The sequence below is a fragment of the Microcaecilia unicolor genome, chromosome 7, assembly GCF_901765095.1.
Source record: "Microcaecilia unicolor chromosome 7, aMicUni1.1, whole genome shotgun sequence".
NCBI lineage: Eukaryota > Metazoa > Chordata > Amphibia > Gymnophiona > Siphonopidae > Microcaecilia > Microcaecilia unicolor.
Window position 1 is genome coordinate 179106501 of NC_044037.1, and position 23222 is coordinate 179129722.

General features: G+C 42.7%; 2 protein-coding genes across 7 annotated transcripts in view; one reads left to right on the plus strand and one right to left on the minus strand.

Moving 5' to 3' along the window:
- The window catches only part of ORC2 (origin recognition complex subunit 2), a 154996-nt gene extending 153896 nt beyond the window's left edge, over positions 1 to 1100 (minus strand). Inside the window, exon 1 of one of the 2 annotated variants that reach the window (XM_030209630.1) lies at positions 1022 to 1100. In XM_030209630.1, coding sequence (XP_030065490.1) covers positions 1022 to 1096 — 75 coding nt within the window. In that variant the 5' untranslated portion in view covers positions 1097 to 1100. Of the gene's footprint in view, positions 1 to 893; positions 972 to 1021 lie in introns of those variants that run through there. The other variant, XM_030209631.1, reaches the window with a different exon arrangement.
- Positions 1101 to 1232: 132 nt separating this feature from the next.
- C7H9orf64 (chromosome 7 C9orf64 homolog) overlaps positions 1233 to 23222 on the plus strand; it is an 88544-nt gene continuing 66554 nt past the window's right edge. Inside the window, exon 1 of one of the 5 annotated variants that reach the window (XM_030210099.1) lies at positions 1233 to 1350. Coding sequence is in view for 1 of the 5 variants with exons in the window: in XM_030210093.1 (XP_030065953.1) it covers positions 22995 to 23015 (21 nt within the window). In the remaining 4 variants the exon portion in view is untranslated. Of the gene's footprint in view, positions 1351 to 22864; positions 23020 to 23222 lie in introns of those variants that run through there. The other 4 variants (XM_030210095.1, XM_030210093.1, XM_030210094.1 and 1 more) reach the window with 4 other exon arrangements.

Consider the following 23222-nt stretch of genomic DNA (forward strand, 5'->3'; position numbering starts at 1 on the left):
TGGAGTTCAGTTAAGAGTACATAAGTATTGCCATACTGGGAAAGACCAAAGGTCCATCAAGCCCAGCATCCTGTTTCCAACAGTGGCCAATCCAGATCACAAATACCTGGCAAGATCCCAAAAAAGTACAAAACATTTTATACTGCTTATCCCAGAAATAGTGGATTTTCCCTAAGTCCATTTAATAACGGTCTTTGGACTTTTCCTTTAGGAAGCCGTCCAAACCTTTTTTAAAGCACAATATTGCTGCACAGTCCGATATAGTAATATCATGGACAATTGTAGCATGGGGACTATATCCTTAGAGCCCCCCAAATAATCAAGTCTAGAATAAGAGTGGTGAGGATGAGAGTAAAATAAGCATTCTTTTTATCCGGGGGGGGGGGGGGGGGGGGGGGAGGGGGTATACACGCCACTGATCTGTCCAACCGTATTCTTGCATGACAGAATTTAGAGGTAGTCTGGCTTTTTATTTTCGTTCGATATGTGCACAGAAAGGCGTCTTGGTTCACTGGGGTCTATTTATGAAAATAAAAACAAAACAAAAAGTCTTCTCAAAAGTACAGAAGCTGCCCATAGTGACCAAGTTTCATCCTTTGTTCGCTGAGAAAATGAAACAAGGATATCTATATCTCCCATCTTAATCCCTTCTCCACTACCTATCTCTACCTAATTATCTATTTTACTACTCGGTTATACTTTTTACTCTCTCTACAATATTCTGTATTCCCTATTACTATGTAAGCCGCATTGAACCTGCCTTGAGTGGGAAAGCGCGGGATACAAATATAATAATAATAATATGATTGGTCTCTATGGGTAAGTTCTCTACTTTTGAGGAAAACTTTCTTTCGGAAAAAAATCGGGAAACCCAAGCCGTTGGCACTTCGCACCCTCCCGCTGTCACCCGTACTGCTTCTTCCATTCCGCTGGTGCTGCTACTGCACTGCCGCTTCCCTCCCTGTTCCCTGCCGCTGTCATCCAAGCTGCTGCAGCAGTAACAACAACAAGAAAAACTTACCACAGCAGGAACCAACAGCGCCTCTCTATTGGCGCAGGCAGGCTGCCGGCTCTGCCCCGGAACAAGAACTGACATCAGGGGGCGGGACCGGCAGCCGCGCCAAAGCAAGCCATCAATGCAAGGAGCAAGGAAGTTGGATGAAAACTGGAGGCGGGTCAAAAATGATAAACCTATCAGCTGCTGTATTCACGTTGTCGCGTTCTTTATTGTTGATAAGCTTTTTTTTTTCATCTCACTTGTTATGTTTTTAAACATGCCAGCTTGTGCAGCATTCGGAATCAGATGTACACAGAGGAAATATAAGAACGGAATAAGTTTTCATAGGTAAAGTAGTAATTTGTTTTATAAATCGTAATCAGTGTGTCATTTGGAGGGGCCGGTGATAGGGGCGGGCACCCTAGCACGTGTTATATTCGTACAGAGATTGTTTTGCTCCTAGTAAAGGGCCACAAACACAGACATCAGGTTATGAAAATCAGGTGCTCAACATTCCGAGTTTCTATTTATTTACTTATTTATGACATTTGTATCCCACATTAAACATTAGGCTGAAACCTGTGAGCATTTAAAATCTTTTTTTGCCTATGCTTGGATCAAAAGAAAACGATGGCATGTAGGAACTTGCTTCTTTTGTTTTGTGGATTGCAGTGGTATATTATAAAAATGCACTTGATAATTTGTATTACTACTGTTTAAAAGACAAATATCGAATAATGAGGGCAGAGCTACCTTCATGCGAGTCAGTCTAAAGTGCCAATCAATGTTGCCAGGTGGAAAATTTTTTTCCCACCCAAACCAGCCTAAATCCAGCCCAAAACCCGCCCAAACTCAAACCCCGCCCCCGACACCCCACCCCCGCGTCATCAACACCGCCCAGAACGTCATTGGCCCCGCCCAAAACGTCACTAACCCCGCCCCCCCCACGGCCGAAGAAACCGCCCAAAAAACAAAAAAGAAGCCCAAAAAACCGCAACCCGCCGCGGGCAAAAATTTCCCGCGGCGGGTCACGGAAAACCGCCCAATTGGGCGGTAAAACCGCCCACCTGGCAACACTGGTGCCAATGTTGTCCAGTTCAGCACATTATTAGCCGCCAAGTTCATACTCCTGCCCTAGCTGAGATAATATTTAACCATCTTTCTGACCTCATGTGCACCTTTCTTTAAATTAGTCACCTGCAAATAGGTGGGAAAATGTGGGATACAAGTGCAATAAATAAATAAACTCCTCTTACCTATCTATATTCCATCTTTGCTTATACCTTACAGTGTCAATTAAAATGTTCTATTAAGTATTTTGTTGAAATTGTAAATAGTATACTATGCCATACTTTGTATTGTTATTTGAATATTTTTACTGCTGTAATTGTCTGTTGCTCGTGTTTGATTTATTCTTACTGTACACCACCTTGAGTGAATTCCTTCAAAAAGGCAGTAAACAAATCCTAATAAAATAAATACAAAGTTAATTATATTCAAAGGAAAATAAATCTATTGGCTCAGGCAGCTTGCTATTGTAAATTTTAAAGGCCATCTTTGCGCCCCAGGAATACCCTTCTCCAGGGACAAAGGGTCTGCGCTTCCACTATCTGTTGGGCCGCCTGCCTAAATTCTTTTGATATTCCATCCCAGTGATATTTCTGTTGTGGAGGCACCAGAAGGCGTAACTCTAGGATAATGGCCATGACCTTCTGTCTATCAGGATCTAAGTGAATCCTTGGTCATCTATGTACCCACATGCATTCTATTACAATGCAACAGTAATTTATATACACACTAAGTGTCAGTTGTGTATGTGGCTTAGTTTGTAGTATCAATAACAGATAAAGAATAGTTGAAAATAAAGAGAGATAGATTTCAGAAAGAAGGCTTTATTCTTACCAAGTTTTCAATTTAGTACAGACATCAAACAGATTCTGGGTTCAATCGCATAGGGCTCCGCCGTCTGAGAAGTGTTGGGGAAGACTCCAACTCTCTGTCAAAATCTTATCTCTTTTATAGCCCCAGATCCCAATACAAGTCAATTGTGAGGTACCTTTTTTTCTAATATTTCTCAATTTCTGAGATCATACTTTCCTATCCGGCCAGATGCTTCCGTTCTAGCTATTGCAAGTTATTGTGCAATTTCCTCTTTTGTCAACATGTTTTTCTCTTCTGCCAGAACATCTTATTTTTAGCATATCAGTTTCACTTCCTCTTTTTTTTATCATCTTATGATCTCAGTTTCATCTTATAGAAAGACAAACTCCATTTTAATAAGTGCTACATTCAATTTGTACCTGATTTTGTTAAGACTCATCTATAAGGCCATTAGTAGGTTATCAGGCCCAGTCAGTGCTTTTCAGCTGTACAAAGCTATGTAGCTTGGCCCACCACTATTCCAGTGGATAGATCTTAAACTAGAACGCATATTAACTTGCAGGAAAAGCAAGTCCTTGCTCAGCCAGTCATAGATTTTTAAACCTAGCTGGTATTTTTACAGCCTGAGTCCTAAAATCTGGCCTTCCACCCTTCCGGTGGGCATCCATTGAGGGCCTCTTGCTGTAGTATAATTATACATTCCCCACTTGTCACCCCCTCTGGAGAGGGGTGACACCAAGCTCGTCAAGCTTGTCATCATCCATTCCAGAAGGTGGCAAGCTATCAAACGAGAGGGGGAGTTTTGGTCTTACAAATTATTAGAAGGTATGGTGCAAGATAGGAAACTTCATTCTCAGGTGATATATTATTTGGGCATATGGAATTCCCTTTATATTACCCAACCCCTTGGGCCTTAATCTTGATGTTACCCCTCTTGAGGCTTACTCAAACCTGTAGTGAGAGAGGTTTTATGAATGGGACAAATCCATGAGTTCATCTACAAAATCTCATGAAGTATAGATATGTGGGTAATAGCAATTTAAGGTGGATCGTACTAATAAACACTTTCAGGTCTTTCTATGACGTCTGTTATATCTGTTGCATAGCGCATGGAGAGATAATCTAATGTATCTATCTCAGTGGTCCTCGGAAGGAATAGTGGTTTTGATTAAGCATTGTTATGGTGGCTCAACAAATATATGGTTAGTACTCAGATTGCAAGCTGTTTTAGGTTGTAGGTATTCAGAATCCTTAAACAGGTCGGAATTCCTGGACCTTACTATTACTCATCATTGGCATCCAATCATGAGCACTAAAAAGTGGATAGCAAGTATGTGGTTGCCTTATACAGCAAAAATGGTCAATCCTAGGAAAATTTATATTAACAAAGGTCATGCATGGATCTTGACATATGCATAATGACCTGGAAGTATGGGAAGCATTTTATATATCCGTTACCCCACTTGGAGCTCAGTCAAACCTACAGAAAGACATGCAGCTTAAGTAAGCCTACACCAAAGTTAAACAATTGCATAACTGGTTGATACTAACAGAGTTTACACCTACATTATGATATCTTAGCCAGTATTAGGGTTTGATGTTACCCTTGTATCTGAGCAATATCAACTTCAATTTCAATTACATAAACAGAAATAACGGGAAAACTGTTAGAAAAGCAATTAGAACAATAAAGGAAATAATAGGAAAATAAAAATAAAACCTTTTCAATATCTAGACAGGATTACTGCTAAACTGAAAATAAAACAAAATATGAATCTATAATGTCCATAAACAGCAACAGTAATTCTCAAATTAAGTATCAGTTCTGAATTCTCTTTCATCGATCATGGTTGAGGCGGTGGAAGCGTTGAAGAATCTGGACGGAGATCTGGGTTTTCAGGCTGGCCTGCTGAAGGAAGTGGCTGGTCTTGAGATGGTTAGGCTGGTAACCTCAGGTTCTGTGGCTGAGTAAACCCGTATATCTTTCACATGGACCCACAACTTGTGATCCAGTAGTTTGCAAGGTGTAAAGATTATTGCCACAACCTTGGGGGATCTAACATCATTTGGGCCTGGATAGATCTTGAAGACGTACTTGTGGTGTACAAACTTGGATCTTTCCATGTCTTTATTCTAGGCATGCACAATCATAATTAGTCCATCAAGAGTCAGAGTTTGGCAAAGGAATAAGCAAAATGACTGTATGCCTGTATGATACATTGCTATATCTTGGTGGGCATAATCAGCGTAAACTGAATAAGCAAAAATAATATATAGATGTCAAGAGACATGAAAGACAATGTAAACATGGAGAAAACAGTGCTAATTAAGTGCAAAAGCGAAACCATAAGGGTTCAATAATGAAAAGCCAATTTACATAAATAGCAATAGTATATATGAAATTATATCTCCTGATTGGTAGGGGTCAGAGCTTCAACTTCAACCCTCTTAATACTAGGAATTGGGATTTGCATAATATATCCCCACTTCTGGCTTGCATAATGTGCAAGACAGATTGGTAATCATTACGAAGAGATGATTAAATAACAATGGTAAAGTTTATGGAACAAAAGAAAAGAGTACAAATAAACTAACAATAAAAATTGATTGTTCGAGTTATTGATGTATGGAGGGTCAAAAATATGGTGAACAAAAATGGTCTAAAGGCACGGATAATGCGTTGCAATCTATGGCCAGTAGGTATGGAATCTTCACCTGCGATGACTAACATTCACCAAGGGTTGGGCCCTCAGCTGCAGGAGGCCAGCAGGACTTACGAGCTAGATGATTCAGAAAGAAGGGTAGAGGCCAAAGCTTCTTGCAACTCCAGTAAGTGGAGAGCCTGTCTCTTTCGCTCATGGACCAATCGATGCATCTGTTGAAACTCACGCTCAATAATGTCTCGTATCTCACACCGGGTAATGTTGGGGTCTGTGCATCTGTCCTTTAATCTAGCGATTCTTTGTTGCAACATAGCCTTCAGATCAGATACATTATTGGGTAGCTCTTCTTTGCTAGCAGTCGTCTCCTCGGTGAGGGACGTCAACGGAATTCCTGTATCCATCTGGGGAAAGGCAAAACTTAAACAGACCAGTAGTGCAATTTATGTGGTTAATTTATTGAAAGAAGTCATAATGCTAGGAGGCGGGTCGTGGGTATAAATGTGGGCCAGGAAGGAGGCAGGGTAAGAAACAAAGCATCGAGAATAAAAAAAAATAAAAAATAAAAATTTAGAAAACCACCCTGAAGGGTGTAAGGTAAAAATAGGCATACAAAAAACAAAAAATAAAAAAAATAAAAACAAAATATTATGCATCTGAATTGCAGCAAGGCATATTCAGATGGCAATGCAAGAAAAAGGTTCCTTGAAAAAGACAAATGGAAGAAAAAACATTCAAAAGTGCAGACACCCTTGACTGACCATCACATAGAGTTTAAGTAACCCTTTTCAATCAGTCAAAGAAGTAGGAAGAAGCATATCGCTTCAAGACAAAACCACCACGTGGCAAGAGTTAGTTGAAGCAAGGTGTTAGTCAAACACACAAAGCATACATTCCAGGACCGTTGCATACAAATAGTTTACACCAGTTTTTCTCACAATCACTCGCAGTGAAAGACAGAGAGATAAAAGGCGCAATAGTTGGCATTCAAGGGGTTATAGTGATTACCTATGTTAAATAGAAAGGAATCAGAAGGTGGAATGCATAATTTTCCTTATTTATGTCTGAAAGCTTCACCAATTCTCTGTTCAAGAATACTACCAAATCTATGATCAGCGCAAAATGCTCCCCCAAATGGCCAGTTCAAGGGAGCATTTCTCGCATTTTTTCCATATAACGGATAATGGTTATTAAATATTTCTTCTTTCTTAGACAAGGAAATAATGAAACGCTTTCAGACATCACACACTCCATAAAGATATTTCAAAAATAAAGGCTTTATATTCATGAAGAAACTAAAGAAGTGAATGTCACATCAATTTAAACAGCGTAACAGTAAAAGCAGCAAACATTTTAACAATGAGCAATACACAGCTTTTATTTAAAAGGGATCCCGTATAAAGTAAAATGGCATAAATAAGTCAGTTAAGATGTATATAAAAAACATAAAATGAACATCCTCTGGGGATCGCTCATCCCTGCAGTTGATAAGAACTCCCCAGGGAAGGTATGCATAAAAGCAAATAAATAACTTGCTGACTCAGTTAGGTCATTTATATGGTACCATAAATATACACTTGCAATTAAACCTAGAAAAATATAAAATAAAGACATATCACCTGTAATAGAAACAGAAACATCACACCAACACATATACAGATAAATGGTTTCTGGATATCAAATGAGGAGCTGAGTAGTATGAGTAACTGAGTGCATATCCAGTGGATAGATCTTAAACTAGAACGCATATTAACTTGCAGGAAAAGCAAGTCCTTGCTCAGCCAGTCATAGATTTTTAAACCTAGCTGGTATTTTTACAGCCTGAGTCCTAAAATCTGGCCTTCCACCCTTCCGGTGGGCATCCATTGAGGGCCTCTTGCTGTAGTATAATTATACACTATGTAAATATTCCATCACTGTTTCTTTATTGCTACCAAGTATTACATATTAAGGTGGCCTAGTGGTTAGGGTGGTGGACTTTGGTCCTGGGGAACTGAGTTCAATTCCCACTTCAGGCACAGGCAGCTCTTTGTGACTCTGGGCAAGTCACTTAACCCTCCATTGCCCCATGTAAGCCTGCCATGAGTGGGAAAGCGCAGGGTACAAATGTAACAAAAAAAAAAAATAAGGGCATTTGCTTTAAACTTTGTTTTAGTTTGTTTATCCAGTCCTTACATGCACATGGTTTTGCTCTTTGAACCTAAAGGTGAATCCTAAGGGTGGTGGACCAATTTGATATAAACTGTGTTGTTTCTGACTTTACTTGTTTTGGACTGCTTTGGGTCCTCCTGATCTGTACATCTGATGTCTAGAATTTTGGAAGATGGAAATGAGAAAGTAAAAATTAAATTTTGGATGTACTCTGTAGAAGTTGTTGTTTACTTTTGCAGTGTGTGTATTGTTCTGGTGTATGCATGTGATAATCTCTATATATAAAAGGCACCACCAACGTTCTAAATGAAGCCTCCAGCCGGAAGTGTGAAGCGGTAGAGATATCCGGTTTCCCCATGAGTGTCTGCACTGCCCTCGCTCTCTCTGTAACACAAACAGTGAAGGAAAACACAGCACAGCACGAAATCGCGCTCTCTGTAACAGTGAAGGACTCGGAGGAGGGAGGGGAGAGAGGGCAGATGCCTTCACTCTCTCTGTAACACAAACAAACAGCAGGAAACTTAACACTGAAGGACTCAGAGGGGGGAGGGGACAGAGAGCAGAGGGGACAGACAGCATAGGGGAAGGGAGAAAGGGCAGAGGGCAGGGACACACACACTCCCACACACATGCACACTCTGAAGAAAACCTTGCTAGCCCCCCCCGTTTCATTTGCATCAGAAACGGGGCTTTTTTTACTAGTATTTGAATAACAGCCTATGCTTATGGCTTTGATTTCTGAACATGCGGCATCATTAAAGGACAGACCTGGTGGTGGTGGGAGGATATGTTTTGAATAATACTGAACAATAACTGTGGAGGTAGTGTAGACATTTTAGAAAAGTAGAGACTGGTGCAGTTTATCTTGTCATTTCAAATGCTTTCATGAATGTTTAAAATGTTCAGTTGCTGCTGCCTGGTTGTGTTACTTTGTCTGTTATAATATTAGCATAGGTCTGAGGCTATGGGCCCCTATATTTCAGTACAGCAGACTCAAATTGAAAAACCAGTTCATAGGAGCAAATCTAATTGAATTGAATTGAAAAAGTTTTGAGTGAATCGGACAGCACTAGTGAACAGGGCCGGTCTTAGCAATTGCAGAGCCCTGTGCAGACCAGTTTGGTGGGGCCCCTCGCCTCTGACTAGCTCCACACTGCCTAGCCCCACCCCGCCCTTTGTTGACAAGATGTGTTTTAACATTTTTATTTATGAAATTTCAAATAAAGACAAAATCAGGCAAAACTTGTACAGAAAAACTTAATTCAAATAAGCACAATGCAATCATAGGAAACCTAATATTAAGCAATGAAAATGAACTGAATAATTTCTGGTTAAATCCACTACAATTAGGCATTCCAATTCTCATAACATAGAAGAGAATAAAGGAAAACCAGTAATTAACTAAGAAAAGATACAGGTATGTGGGCAAAGTACTTTAAAATTCCCCCATAACTCAACTCACCAATATGGAGAGGCAACACCAGAGATCCCCTAGTAGCCAAAAAAGATGTCATGTTAAGAGGTTCCCAAAAAGACATATTTCACTAAAGGCAAAATCACAACATATTTACAGGTAGCAGAATTTTCCCTTAATGGGCTATAGCAAGCGAAAGAGTATCTAGGGAGACCTCAGCAGTTAGGGTTGCCAAATATTTGACAGAGAAAAACCTCCCTTGCCCCGCTCCAAGTCCCTTGCCACATATACTGTTGCACCCTTCCCTCACCTGCCCTTCTATAACCAAATATCCACACTAGAGTTGCCATCTCACAAGAAAATTGACACATGTATGTACATTCAATGATTATTTCACAAACTGATAGTCACCTCAGTAAGGCCAATACACAATCTCTCAGCTTCAAAACACTAAGCACAATCTCGTACAAAAACACACTCGGAACCTTACTCTACCATAACAGCACTGACTCCCAGGATGCAAAGAGAAACAACTTCATCTATGAAAAGGCAGCACTGTAATATTATTGTAAATATTACACCTGACCCTAAAACACCAATACACTAGTGAAAAAAACAGGGAATAGGACTGGATATACCGCCTTTCTGTGTTTTTTTTGCAACTACATTCAAAGCAGTTTATCCAACCAAGGCCTTAACCCTTTCATCTATGCAGACGATGTTACAATATACATTTTTACAAACATGATCTGACAGAAATCACCAACGAAATCAAGCTTAGCTTGAATATCATGAACTCATGGGCAAATGCATTTCAGCTAAAACTCAACACAGAAAAAACACATTGTCTCATCCCAATACAATACGAACAAACCCACAAATATAAACACCCCAGATCATACCCTCCCTATTTCAGACAGCCTGAAAATTCTCGGCGTTATAATCGACTGTAACCTCACACTAGAGAAACAAGTGATATCTACAACAAAGAAAATGTTCCACTCAATATGAAACAGGAATCACATACTAGTAAGAGTCATAAAAGCAAAAATCTGAACTAGAAAACTCAAAGGAGTCAGAATCAACATATACAGCAATACTAGAGAAACAGAAATGGAAATGCAAGCTATCAGAGATGTATATTTCCCAAAGCTAACATGTTCCAACTGATAATTCAAAATAATTTGTTTTCTACCTTTGTAGTCTGAACATTTTATTTTTCCATTCAGTTTGGTCCATGTCTTATCTGCTTTTCCTGGACCTCCTATCCATTTGATATTTCTTCTCTCTCCATCACTGTCATCCATCTTCTCTCTGCATCCCTATCTGTCCAGTCCAGCACCTCTCCTCTGGGTCCCTGTTCAGCATCTGCCCTCTTAGCGTCCCTCTCCACCGTTTTCCCAGCATTGTCACTGTTTCTACTCCATGCCCAACATCTCTTGTCTGTGCCCTATCACTCCCCTCTCTCTTCACTTCCTCCCATACCCTACAGGTCCAGCATTTCTCCTTCTCTATCCTTTGCCCCCTAGTGGTCTGACATACCTCCTTCTCTCCATCTGTGGATACAGCATCTCACCTCCTGTGTTCCACTCCCCACCCCGATCTGGTCTCTATCTCTTCTGTGTCTATTCCTTGTTGTGCTCCCCATCCTGGCAGGTCTAGAACATATCCGTCTGTCTTACTAACCCCCCCCCCCCCCGGTCCAGCACATCTCCATGTTCATCTCCCGCCAATGCACCCCCTCCTGGCCCAGCACATGGCCATCTCCCTCCAAGGCGCCCCCCCCCCCCCGGCCCAGCAGGCATACTACTGCAGGGCTGGCGCTAGAGTTTCTTGCGCTCCCTGCAGCCTATAAATTGGTGCCCCCCCCCCCACCAGTTCATTATCTCCCTCCTCAATGCCAGCATCTATCCCTCTCTCCTTGCTCCCCATTCAATGCAAGCACTTACTCCTCTCTCCTTGCCTTCCCCCCCCCCCCCCCCCCCCCCCCCCCTCCGAACTTTTCTCTGTCTCTCCCTTCTCTTTTCTCCAGCTGGCAGTCAAAACTTACTCTGCTTTGTGGCAAGGGCAGCAATGTAAGCAAGCTGCTTTGGCAGCCTCGGAGGCCTTCCTTCAGTCGCATCCCACTCTCGAGGGGTGCAGGATGTACTGCTGGGGTAGTTGGTTGTAGAAGGGTCGATTTAATTACTGAAGCGATGAGGCATGTACTGGGAAGCAGAGAAGGCAAATAAAAAAGTGCTGTGGGTCCGTAGGATCTGTGTTTTACCTTGTCAGGTTCTCAGGTTCAGAGCCTGCGGGGCCAGGCTCTGGAGCAAACGTGAGCCCTTGGGCTGCTGACGAGGAGCGACAGCAGCAGGCAAAACCCACCAACCAACGCTGGGCAAACACACCGGCACCAGCAGGGACTGCAGGCACTGCCCAGCGAGCCAGAACACACGGACTGGAATTCCCTGGACTGGAGGACACAGGACTGGAACACTGGACTGCAATCCCCCGGACTGGAACACACACCGGACCGACACACACTGGACTGGAGCACACAGGACTGGTCCGTACAGCTTCACCTGTGCTTGGCCACTACCCCCCCCCCCCCCCCCCCCCAAGGGTTGAGCCCTTGGGTTCGAGTGGCCGGCAGGACTTACCGGATACCAGATGACACAGGGACCAGGACTGGAAACAGAAGAGACAGCAGTGCTCCAAGGAACTGGACTAACCAGGGCACTCCTAGGCCTACACTAACAAAAGGACTTCCTAAGCCCTATACTAACAAGCTAAACACAAAACTAACAAGCTTCCTAAGCACTACTCTAGCAAGCTAGATACAAAACTAGCAAGGTGCTTCCTAAGCACCACTCTGGCAAACTAGACACAAAACTAACAAGGTGCTTCCTAAGCACCACTCTGGCAAACTAGACACAAAACTAACAAGGTGCTTCCTAAGCACCACTCTGGCAAGCTAGACACAAACTATCAAGGTGCTTCCAAAACCACAAGGGAAAAACAGGAAAGCTAAACACAACTCAAAGTGCACACTGCACAACCACTAACCTGGACCTTTAGCAAAAGCAAGCAGGGAACCTAGACACAAAGTCAGAAGTGCACACTGTACCACCCTACCTAAAGCCAACGCAACCGTTGCAAAGGCTCTGAAGGAAAGAACACCACTTCCTCATCAAGGCCCTCCCTGATGATGTCACACTCCCTAGACCCAGGTAGCACACTGAAACCCACAGAGGCCCAACCCACACCAATGCAGCACCGTAAAGCACTTGAAGCCAGTACACCCAAAGAGAGGTAGACCAACTCAGTCCACACACACAGCTGTAGTAAAGTGAGACAATTAGAGTCATGCTGCTGGAAGCTGCCAGCACAGAGAGAGAGAGCCAGCTCAGACAGGATAGACAAACAAAACAGAAGCCAGCTAAGCTGACCACCAGGAAAAAGGTAAATTTGAGAGGGGTTATGACCACAATCATAACATACCCCCTCCCACTTGCATGCAGTACTGAGGTGAATTGCACCACAGGGTGCTCCATTTAATGGCGGAGCAGTTCGATTAGAAAATCGGAGCTGAATTCAGTTATCCGAACAGAGTGAGAGGCATTGGAAGAAAGACTTTTTTTTTAGCTTTTGGGTGTGTGTTCTAGGATAAGCTAGGGTCACCAACTTTTGAAAGAGAAAAACCTGCCACCTTTTGGCCGTCTGCAACCCCACCCATACCCCACACCAATCAGTAACTGCAACCAGCGCATCAGCGTCTGCAGCCCATATTGAGGGCTAGGGAAAGTGCAAGAGTTGTACTCTGCATCCCCCCCCCCCCCCCCAACACACACAAGCTTCCCCCCATACTGTAGTACGCCAAATAAATACTGCATCCACAGACAGCCCTACCCCATACATAGGTGCAGAGCAGTGAAACTTCTGATCCTAGTGTAATCTCAGTAACAGCAACTTAAACCGTCTCAGAACTAGGCAATTGTGAAGTAATACAAAAACATTGAAAAAAAGCTTCCTCAAGACCTAGAGCAAATCTATCATGACAGCACTAACTTCCAAAACAAGGACCCTACCTATGAAAAGGCAGTGCCCTAAATATTACAGTAGGCTGTAGAACATGAATACATCTAAACAAACAAATTACTACAGATCAGTACATAAACAATTCATGCAATCAGTATACCTGACCTCAGTCATACAGGTAGAACACTGATAGCAAATACAAAATAAGTGACCACAAAGTATAAATATAAATTTGTAAGCAGATATTAAAACTAGAACGTCAAGAAATCAGACCTTGCATGTAGTATGATACCAGAAAAACAGAAAGATTCATTTCCCCTTGTACTGTGTAAACCATAAAGATAGCAAACAGCAAGGATGGTGTTGGGGGGGGGGGGGGGGGGGTGTAACCAGGGTTTTTGCCCTTGTTCCCCTGGCCTCAGAGAGCCCCAGGCCTGCCAGAATTTGAAGGTGGCACAACCTGATAGTGGATGTTAGGGTTCTCTTCCAAATTTCAGACCTGGTCCCAAGCCTTGTCTAATACCAGCAGTGGCAGATGTATATTCTAATTGACACATTCTAATCACTAAATAGGAAATATTATCATTATTATCTGGTCAGTCACAGTCTCTGGTTTCTGCTTTTCTCCATTTTTTCTGAACTCTCTCTTTCCAGCGTCTTCTGTCCAGTTGACATTACTTCTCTGTCCATGTCCATCCATCTCCCCTCTCTATGTCCCCACACTCCTCCCATGCATAGCATCTCTCTGTGTCCTTATCTTGACCTGTCCAACATCTCTACTCCTACTCCCAATATCAATCATTGCCCAGTGTTGCTACCCCCTCCCTTGTTTCCTTGCCTGTGTCCTTATTCTCCCATGTCCAGCATCATCCCTCTGTGTCTCTATCACCCCTGTGTTCCTATCTCTTGCTCTCCCATATTCAGCATTTCCTTCTGTGTTCCTATCCCTCTCCCCATCTGGCATTCTCTCTCTGTGTCCATATCCCCCCCCCCCCCCCCCAAGTCCATAACTGCTCTTCTGCGTCCCTATCCCCTAAGGAGCCGGTATGCCCCCCGCCCATTTGTAGCATTGTGAGAGGGGAGAGAATAGAGACACATTGCTCATTATGTCCCTGTTCCTATGCTTCTCTTTCATGCCCAGCATCTCCCTCTGTGTCCTTAACCTTCTGCATGTCCAGCATCTCTCCCTCTCCTTTCTTCCTCCTGTCCCTCCTTCCATCATCTCTCCCTCTCTATGCCCCCATTCCTGCACCTTTACCCCTCTCTTCCATCCTTCCTGTTCCCCCCCCCCCCCAGTTTAGCATCTCTCCATGCCTGAGTCCAGCCTCTCTTCCTCTCTCTCTCCTCCCTCTCTCCCCTGCAGTTCAGCATCTTTCCCTTCCTTTACCCCTGTCTGCCCACAGGTCCAGCGTCTTTGCCTTTTCAGATCTGGCCAGTTGAATCTTAGGACTATGCTATGATTGCTTATATGTATCTTGGAGGAGGTGGGAGTGACTGGGGAGCATAAGGCTGAAATGAATCCATGTTAGCTGTAATTCAAAAGATAAGGCTTAAGAGAAACATAATTCTCTGAAGCCCAGCCTGAGAAAACTTATCAGCAGAAATTGTTTACTGAGGAAGTATGTATGAACTTTGTTTTGCTTTGCCTTTTTTAAAGCTAAAGATTACATTCCATAGTTGAGTGTTGGTAAGATTGGAGTTAAACCTCAGGAAATGGATGTTACTGGTGTGTGTGTGTGTGTGAGTGAGTCAGTGAGTGAAAGGTTAACCTAGCCTGAAAGTGCAATCACTGAGGGCTCTGTGTCCGAAAAACAATATGTATTTTCTTAGATTTTATGGGGCTCATTTTCAAAGCACTTAGACTTATAAAGTTCCATATGTTGCTATGTAACTTTGTAAGTCTAAGTGCGTTGAAAATACGCATGTATTATAGTGACACCTGACAGAACTTGAGTCTGGGTTACAGGTCAGATTCGTCGAGCGTTTAAGTACCACAGTCATGGCTAGGTAAGGATTATTTATGAAATCTATTACTTTATTTATGGGACACAAATAAGAAAAAAATAGGAAATCCTGGGAATGAGGAGCACAAATGGAAAACATACATATAGGTTCATTTATTGATTTCTTGAAATCAGTGTAGTAGGTACCAGTTAAAATCTTCAATCAAAGAAATGCTGTTTCCTTAGCATTAGCAGTAGATGAATACAGAGACTTGTGGGTTGTGTCCATCTAGCAGCAGGTGAAGATAAAGAGCACTAAATTGCACTAGCTTATACGATGGAATGCTTCTTGGCCAGTCAGTATTCTCTATCTCCAGCAGGCGGATGGATAGTCTCTCACGAGCTCCTGGTTTCGTCTGGACACAGCTCCTGTTCTGGGTTTCTCAGTTCAGTCGATCTAGGGGTGTGTGCTGAGCAGTTCCGCCTTTAGGGGGGGTACACCTAGTCACTCCAGGTCCTTCCCCCACCCTTCTACCCTCTCCAGCACCCTCCTTTCTCCTTCCTCACCACAGCTGAGTCTGTCAAAAAAAGAAAAAAAAGCCTATGAATGGTTCCTGGAGAGTTGCTACTGGGCCTAGAAAGGGTACCTACTACTCTCAAAGGTGTAGATTTACTCCTTCTTCCCATCCTTCCCTGCAGGCCTAGCCCCAGCACTCTTACCTCTCCAGCCATGCACCTAGAAGACCCAGCCAGCACTCCAGTCAAAGCAAGGGACGAGCGTTTGACTGGCTCCAGGAGAGCATAGCCTCCATTCCAGTAGCCATTTCAGACCCCCTGCCAGTAGGGGGGAGGCCGAATTTTTTTTCCAAGCAAGGTGGCCCCTTGTAACCTCCGACCAGTGAGTTCTCCAAATTGTCCATCAGGGTTATGCACTTCATTGATGAAAACATCCTCCAAATTGCCGCCAAGAGTACCTCATCTCAGGTCTCTGCACTAGGAGGTGCTTGAGAAGGAACTTTTCGCCCTTCTACATGCCAATGTAGTCAAACTCTGGGCACCCTTTTCCCCATGATTCAGGCAAACAGTTGGCTATGCTCACATTCAGATACTTCCTGTGGGATCTCAAATTTCGTGTGGGGAAACACCATTTCCAGTACCGTGTCCTGCCATTTGGCCTCATGTCAGCTCCCAGGGTCTTTATCTAGTGATAGGAATAGTGTCACTACGCAGCCTGAGAGTTTGTGTGTTTTCCTACCTGGACGACTGGCTGATCAAAAGCACGTTCAAGGAAGGTGCTCAGGAGTTCATGCAGAGAACTGTTCGGGTGCTGGGGCTACTAATTTGAATTAAACTCTTGCAAGAGGGATAAGCTTCAAAGATGGAAACCTGTAAAAAAATAAATATGTACTAAAGATTTTATTAAAACTGTAGAAAAATGAAGTGCTTTAACAAATCACTTTTATTAATACTTAGCTGAAGAAGGGTATTGAGAAGAGTAATAATATTCTGTTTAAAAAATGTATACTGAGAAATAAAGAATATTAATTGAGCCAATACTGCATCAAAGCATTTAAACACCAAAATATTTTAATAGCTATACACTTTAACATCTATATTTTAAGTTACAGTATTTTTTTAAAACTGGGTTTTAACATCTACCTTTATGTCTCTCTTCCCAATTTCTGGGAACACAACTATTATAGGGCCTCTTTTATCAAGCTGCGCTAGTGGCTCAGTGTGCAGTAATGCCGACAAAGCCCATTCACTTTGAATGGGCTCTGTTGGCATTCCCGTGCAGCTAGATAAAAGAGGCCCATAGTAACTTCAAGAGAAAGTCTTTATGTAAATCTACTGGTTGCTTGGGATCCAGTCAGTAAAGTAAACAAATTTGTATTTTAGAATTGATTATTCAAATGACCTGTGCTGTTTACAATATATATATATATATATATATATATATATATATATAAAATACAATAATGGGGGGGGGGGGAATGTATTATGCAAGGTATACATATTTTCAAAGCACAAGGACGTACAAAGTTACACAGGTTGCTGTGTAACTTTGTAAGTTTATGGAGCCCTTTTACTAAGCAGTGGTAGGGCTAATGCACAGGTAGTACGTGTAAAATCGACACTACCACGGGGGTAACGCAAGCGCCTGGTGGTAATTTCAAAGTTGGCGCAGGCTATTTCCCATGGTAGAAAATAATTTTCTATCACGGGGGGCATTCCTGGCAGTCATCGGCAGCGCAGCCACGTTGGCACACACTGCCTGCATACTACTACTATTTAGCATTTCTATAGCACTACAAGACATACGCAGCGCTGCATACCACACGAGTAGCACATGAGCTATTAGTGCCAAATCAATGGGTGACAGTAAGGGCTTAGGCAGTAAATAGCCATGTGCCACTTTTCAGATTGGTGCACAGCCATTTACTGCCCCATTTTTTTTTTAAAGGCATTTTTTCCCAGCCACAGTAGAAAATGTCCCAGCGCGCTCCAATTTCACACGTCCAAACTAGCACAGGCCACATTTTACCCCAGCTTAACAAAAGGGCCTCTATGTGCTTTGAAAATAAGCACCTAAATTCCTTATAAATGGGATTATTACAGTATCCCCCCCCCCCTTTTTTTTTTTAATTCTACTTTTCAAAGGAAAAAGGTAGCTTATGAGACTACTAGGTCTAATAGCTTGTTTGCTTAAAGGATAATTCTATAACTGGGCACCTGCATTTAAGGACCTCTTGCACATATAAATGTATAGCATACTGGCACTTATGTGCATAAGTGTACACTTACCTGCAGAAGTGCCAGCAGGGCGCCTAAGCACTATTCTGTAACAGTGCACACAAGAAGCATAGCATGTAAATGCAAAGGGGGGGGGGGTATTCATGGGCAGAGCTTGGGTGAGGCTCCCACCTGTGTGCAGCTTACAAAGTACTGTCACTGCTGTATCTACAACATCACAGTTACCCCAGGTCTATGGCTGGGATAACTTCACTCGGATTGTATAGCAGAATCTAGGCGTCCAGATGCTGTTGTAAAAAGGCTCTCACTGCGTGACATCAGGGCACTCAAATGGAGGTCTTCCCTTATAGCATTGCCCCTGTGGAGAGGCATAATCGAATGGGGTGCCCAAGTTTTCCTGAGGGCGTCCCCGCAGGACGACCCCGTGAAGGGGCGGGGAAACCGCTATTATTGAAACAAGATGGGCGTCCATCTTTCGTTTTGATAATACAATCGGGGACGCCCGAATCTCAAAACATTTAAATCGACCGTAGAGATGGTCGTCCCCGGTTTTCGGCGATAATGGAAACCGAGGACGCCCATCTCAAAAATGACCAAATCCAAGCCATTTGGTCGTGGGAGGAGCCAGCATTCGTAGTGCACTGGTCCCCCTCACATGCCAGGACACCAACCGGGCACCCTAGAGGGCACTGCAGTGGACTTCACAAATTGCTCCCAGGTGCATAACTCCCTTACCTTCGGTGCTGAACCCCCCAACCCCCCCCCCCAAAACCTGCTCCCCACAACTATACACCACTACCATAGCCCTAAGGGGTGAAGGGGGCACCTAGATGTGGGTACAGTAGGTTTCGGGTGGGTTTTGAAGGGCTCACATTTACCAGCACAAGTGTAACGGGTATGGGGGGGATGGGCCTGGGTCCGCCTGCCTGAAGTGCACTGCACCCACTAAAACTGCTCCAGGGACCTGCATACTGCTGTGATGGAGCTGGGTATGACATTTGAGGCTGGCCAAAAAAAATTTGAATTTTTTTTTGGGATGGGAGGGGGTTAGTGACCACTGGGGGAGTAAGGGGAGGTCATCCCCAATTCCCTCCGGTGGTCATCTGGTCAGTTCGGGCACCTTTTCGAGGCTTGGTCATGAAAAAAAATGGACCAAGTAAAGTCAACCAAATGCTCGTCAGCGACACCCTTCTTTTTCCATTATCGGCCGAGGACGCCCATCCCTTAAGCATGCCCCAGTCCTGCCTTCGCTACACCTCCGACATGCCCCCATGAACTTTGGTCGTCCCCGCGACGGACTGCAGTTGAGGGTGCCCAAAATCAGCTTTCGATTATGCCGATTTGGACGACCCTGAGAGAAGGACGCCCATTTGTGTCGGAAAATGGGCGCCCTTCTCTTTCAAAAATGCCCTTGTTAGTGTCCTATCTACTTCATGTTTTCAGAACATATCAAAAGGCGCAAGAGGACTCCAACAGGAGTATTTTTTAAGATACATGCAAAAAAAAAAAAAGTGACAAATTTTCGTGTCCTAGAAAATAAATACCTTTAGTTAAGAACATAAGAACAAAAGCGTTGCCATACTGGGACAGACTGAAGATCCATCAAGCCCAGTATCCTGTTTCCAACAGAGGCCAATCCATATCACAAGCACCTAGTAAAATCCCAGAACAGTAAAACAGATTGTATGCTTCTTATCCTAGAAATAAGCAGTGGATTTTCCCCAGTCCATCTTGATAATGGCTTATGGGCTTTTCTTTTAAGAAAGGATTCAAACTTTTTTTAAACCCTGCTAAGCTAACTGCTTTTACAACATTCTCTGCAACAAATTCCAGAGTTTAATTACTTGTTGAGTGAAGAAACATTTTCTCTGATTTGTTTTAAATTTACTACTTAGTAGCTTCATTGCGTGCCCCTAGACCTAGTATTTTTGGAAAGAGTAAACAAGCGATTTATATCTACCTGTTTCACTCCACTCAGTGGGCCCTGTTTACTAAGCTGCGCAGTAGGCACGCTAACATTTTAGCACACGCTAACGATAGAGACATCCATTATATTCCTAGGGGTGTCTCTAGCGTTAGTGCACGCTAAAAGGTTTGCGCACCTACAGCGCAGCTTAAACAGGGCCCAGTATTTTATAGAACTCTCTCATATCACCCCTCAGCCATCTTCAAACTGAACATCCCTAACCACTTTAGCATTTCTTCATAGGTAAGTTGTCCTATCCCCTTTATCATTTTCGTTGCCCTTCTCTGTACCTTTTCTAATTCTGCTATATCTTTTTTTGAGATGCGGTGACCAGAAGTGCACACCGTATTTGAGGTGTGGTCACTCCATGGAGCGATACAAAAGCATTATAATATTCTCATTTTTGTTTTCCATTCCTTTTCTAATAATATCTAATATTTTATTTGCTTTTTTAGCTGCTGCTGCACACTGAGCAGAGGATTTCAACATATCATCAATGATGACACCTAGATCATTTTCCTGGGGGGGTGACTCCTAATGTGAAAACTTGCATCATGTACCTATAGTTTAGGTTCCTCTTTCCCACATGCATCACTTTGCACTTGCTCACATTAAACGTCATCTGCTATTTGGATGCCCAGTTCTAGGTAAAGTTTCATTGAAGGGGTGAATGAACATGTGGATAAAGGTGAGCCGGTTGATGTTGTGTATCTGGATTTTCAAAAGGCATTTAACAAAGTACCTCATGAAAGACTCCAGAGGAAATTGGAGAGTCATGGGATAGGAGGTAGTGTTCTATTGTGGATTAAAAACTGGTTAAAAGATAGAAAACAGAGAGTAGGGTTAAATGGTCAGTATTCTCAATAGAGAAGGGTAGATAGTGGGGTTCTGCAGGGGTCTCTGTTGTGACCGCTGCTTTTTAACATATTTAAAAATGATCTAGAAATGGGAATAACTAGTGAGGTAATTAAATTTGCCGACAACACAAAGTTACTCAAAGTTGTTAAATCACAAGAGGATTGTGAAAAATTGCAAGACAACCTTATGAGACTGGGAGACTGGGCATCCAAATGGCAGATGATATTTAATGTGAGCAAGTGCAAAGTGATGCATTTGGGAAAGAGGAACCCAAACTATAGCTACGTGATGCAAGGTTCCACATTAGGAGTCACTGACCAGGAAAAGGATCTAGGAGTCATCATTGACGATTGTTTGAAACCCTCTGCTCAGTGTGCTGCGTCAACAAAGAAAGGAAATAGAATGTTAGGTATTATTAGGAAAGGAATGGAAAATAAAAACGATGATGTCATAATGCCTTTGTATCGCTCCATGGTGCTACCGTACCTTGAATACTATGTGCAGTTCTGGTCACCTTATCTAAAAAAAAAAAAAAAAAATAGTGGATTTAGAAAAGGTACAGAGAAGGGCGATGAAAATGATAAAGGGGATGGGATGAAAGGGCTTTTAGATCTTCAGCTTGGAGAAAAGACAGTTGAGGGGAGATATGATAGAGGTGTATAATATACTGAGTGGAGTGGAGTGAAGTGAATCAGAGAAAATATTTCTTCACTCAGTTAAACTAAACTCTGGAATTTGTTGCCAGAGAATGTGGTAAAAGCAGTTAGCTTAGCGGGGTTTAAAAAAGGTTTGGATAGCTTCCTAAAAGAAAAGTCCATAAGCCATTATTAAATGGACTTGGGAAAATCCACTGCTTATTTCTGGGGTAAGCAGCATAAAATGTATCATACTGTTTTGGAATCTTGTCAGGTACTTGTGACCTGGATTGGACACTGTTGCAAACAGGATACTGGGCTTGATGGACCTTTGGTGTGTTCCAGTATGGCAACACTTATGTACTTGCGTTCTTATATACTCCAATAAGAATGTACCTGATTCCATGATCTGCTAATCAGAAACCTCTCTGCGATGCATGTACTGTAAACAACCTGCTTTAAGGTTTCTGGGGTCCAAGTGACAGGTGCACAGATGATATGGAATCTACTAAATCAAGAGGTTATTTTTTTCCCCAAAATCTTGGATAAAGTGGTGTGGTAGCCATGTTAATCTACTTTTTAAAGGTAATATATGGAAACTTTGATACCCACCAGACTTAACAAAGATCTGGGCTTCCTATCACATTACAAAAAAATAAAATTATATACTACTTTGTCATCCTCTGATCAGCTATCCATCTCTCTCTCTTTCTCACCTCACCCCTAGCTTTCCCTGTGAGACTATCATTGGAATACGTTTGTGGAGTAGCCTAGTGGTTAGTGCTGTGGGCTTTTATCCTGGGGAACTGGGTTCAATTCCCACTGCAGATCCTTATGACTCTGGGCAAGTCATTTATTTAACCCTCCATTACCCCAGGTACAAATATGTACCTGTATATACTATGTGAACCGCTTCGAATGTAGTTGCAGAAACCACAGAAAGGCTGTATATCAAATCCCATGTTTCACTTATATACTCTGATGTTTGTCAACATTTGCTCATTTCTGATCTGAAGAAGGTATTGCCTTCAAAAGCTAATCAAAAAATGTATTAAGTTGGTCCAATAAAAAGGTATCTAATTTTTGTTTTGTTTTATTTTAATTTATCCCTCAAATCTTTAAACTTATCCATAAATTGTACCCCTGAACTTTGTAAGGGAGTTCCAGTTATAGCGTTCCTGGCTCTCCTGAGCCAATTATTGATTTTTATTTTTATGTGCTCGCTCATTGCTGTATACTTTGGAGTTCTCTATCAGCTTAATAAAAGCCCTGCGATATGCTAACAGTAATACCTGGTTATAACTAACTAGGACTTTGGCACACCCTAACGCTTGCAAACATGTTACAGATTTCAGGCAGTTAGAGCAACTGTGTTAGCTCATTCAGTCCGGAATATTGTTTTTCATTATTTTATTGGATTGTAAACTGCTGTGAACTTACTTTTAAAAGCCCGGCAAGTGGAGTAAACTATAGCTATATTTATAAAAATCACTGCAACACAGACCGTAAACCATATGCAGAAACCGGGACAACTTCCAGCACACTCTGCTACTGAATGCTGCAGCTGCTGAGAGGCCATACGCAGTTTTCACTCATCAGGAAAGGGAGGGAGGTCTGCTCTGGCAGGAACTACCCTCCTAAACTCACTTTACCAGGACTCGCCACTAGCAGCAGCCCTGACGCGTCTCACAGCAAGGAAAAAGTAGAGAATCCTCATGAAAAGCAGGCCACCAGTGGTAAGTACCTAGCCGAAGTCAGCACAAGCCCCTAGCTCTCCAATCCTAAGTTGGGACCTGCACTTTCCTCCCAGCTTCAGTTCACAGTTTGCAGCTGCAAATGGGCCTAGTAACCTCCACAGTCCAATCAATGCACAGGAGCCTCGAATGAGTGTCCATGGGCCTGGTGAGTTACATAAGCACACAGTGCTTCCCACATAGGAAAGA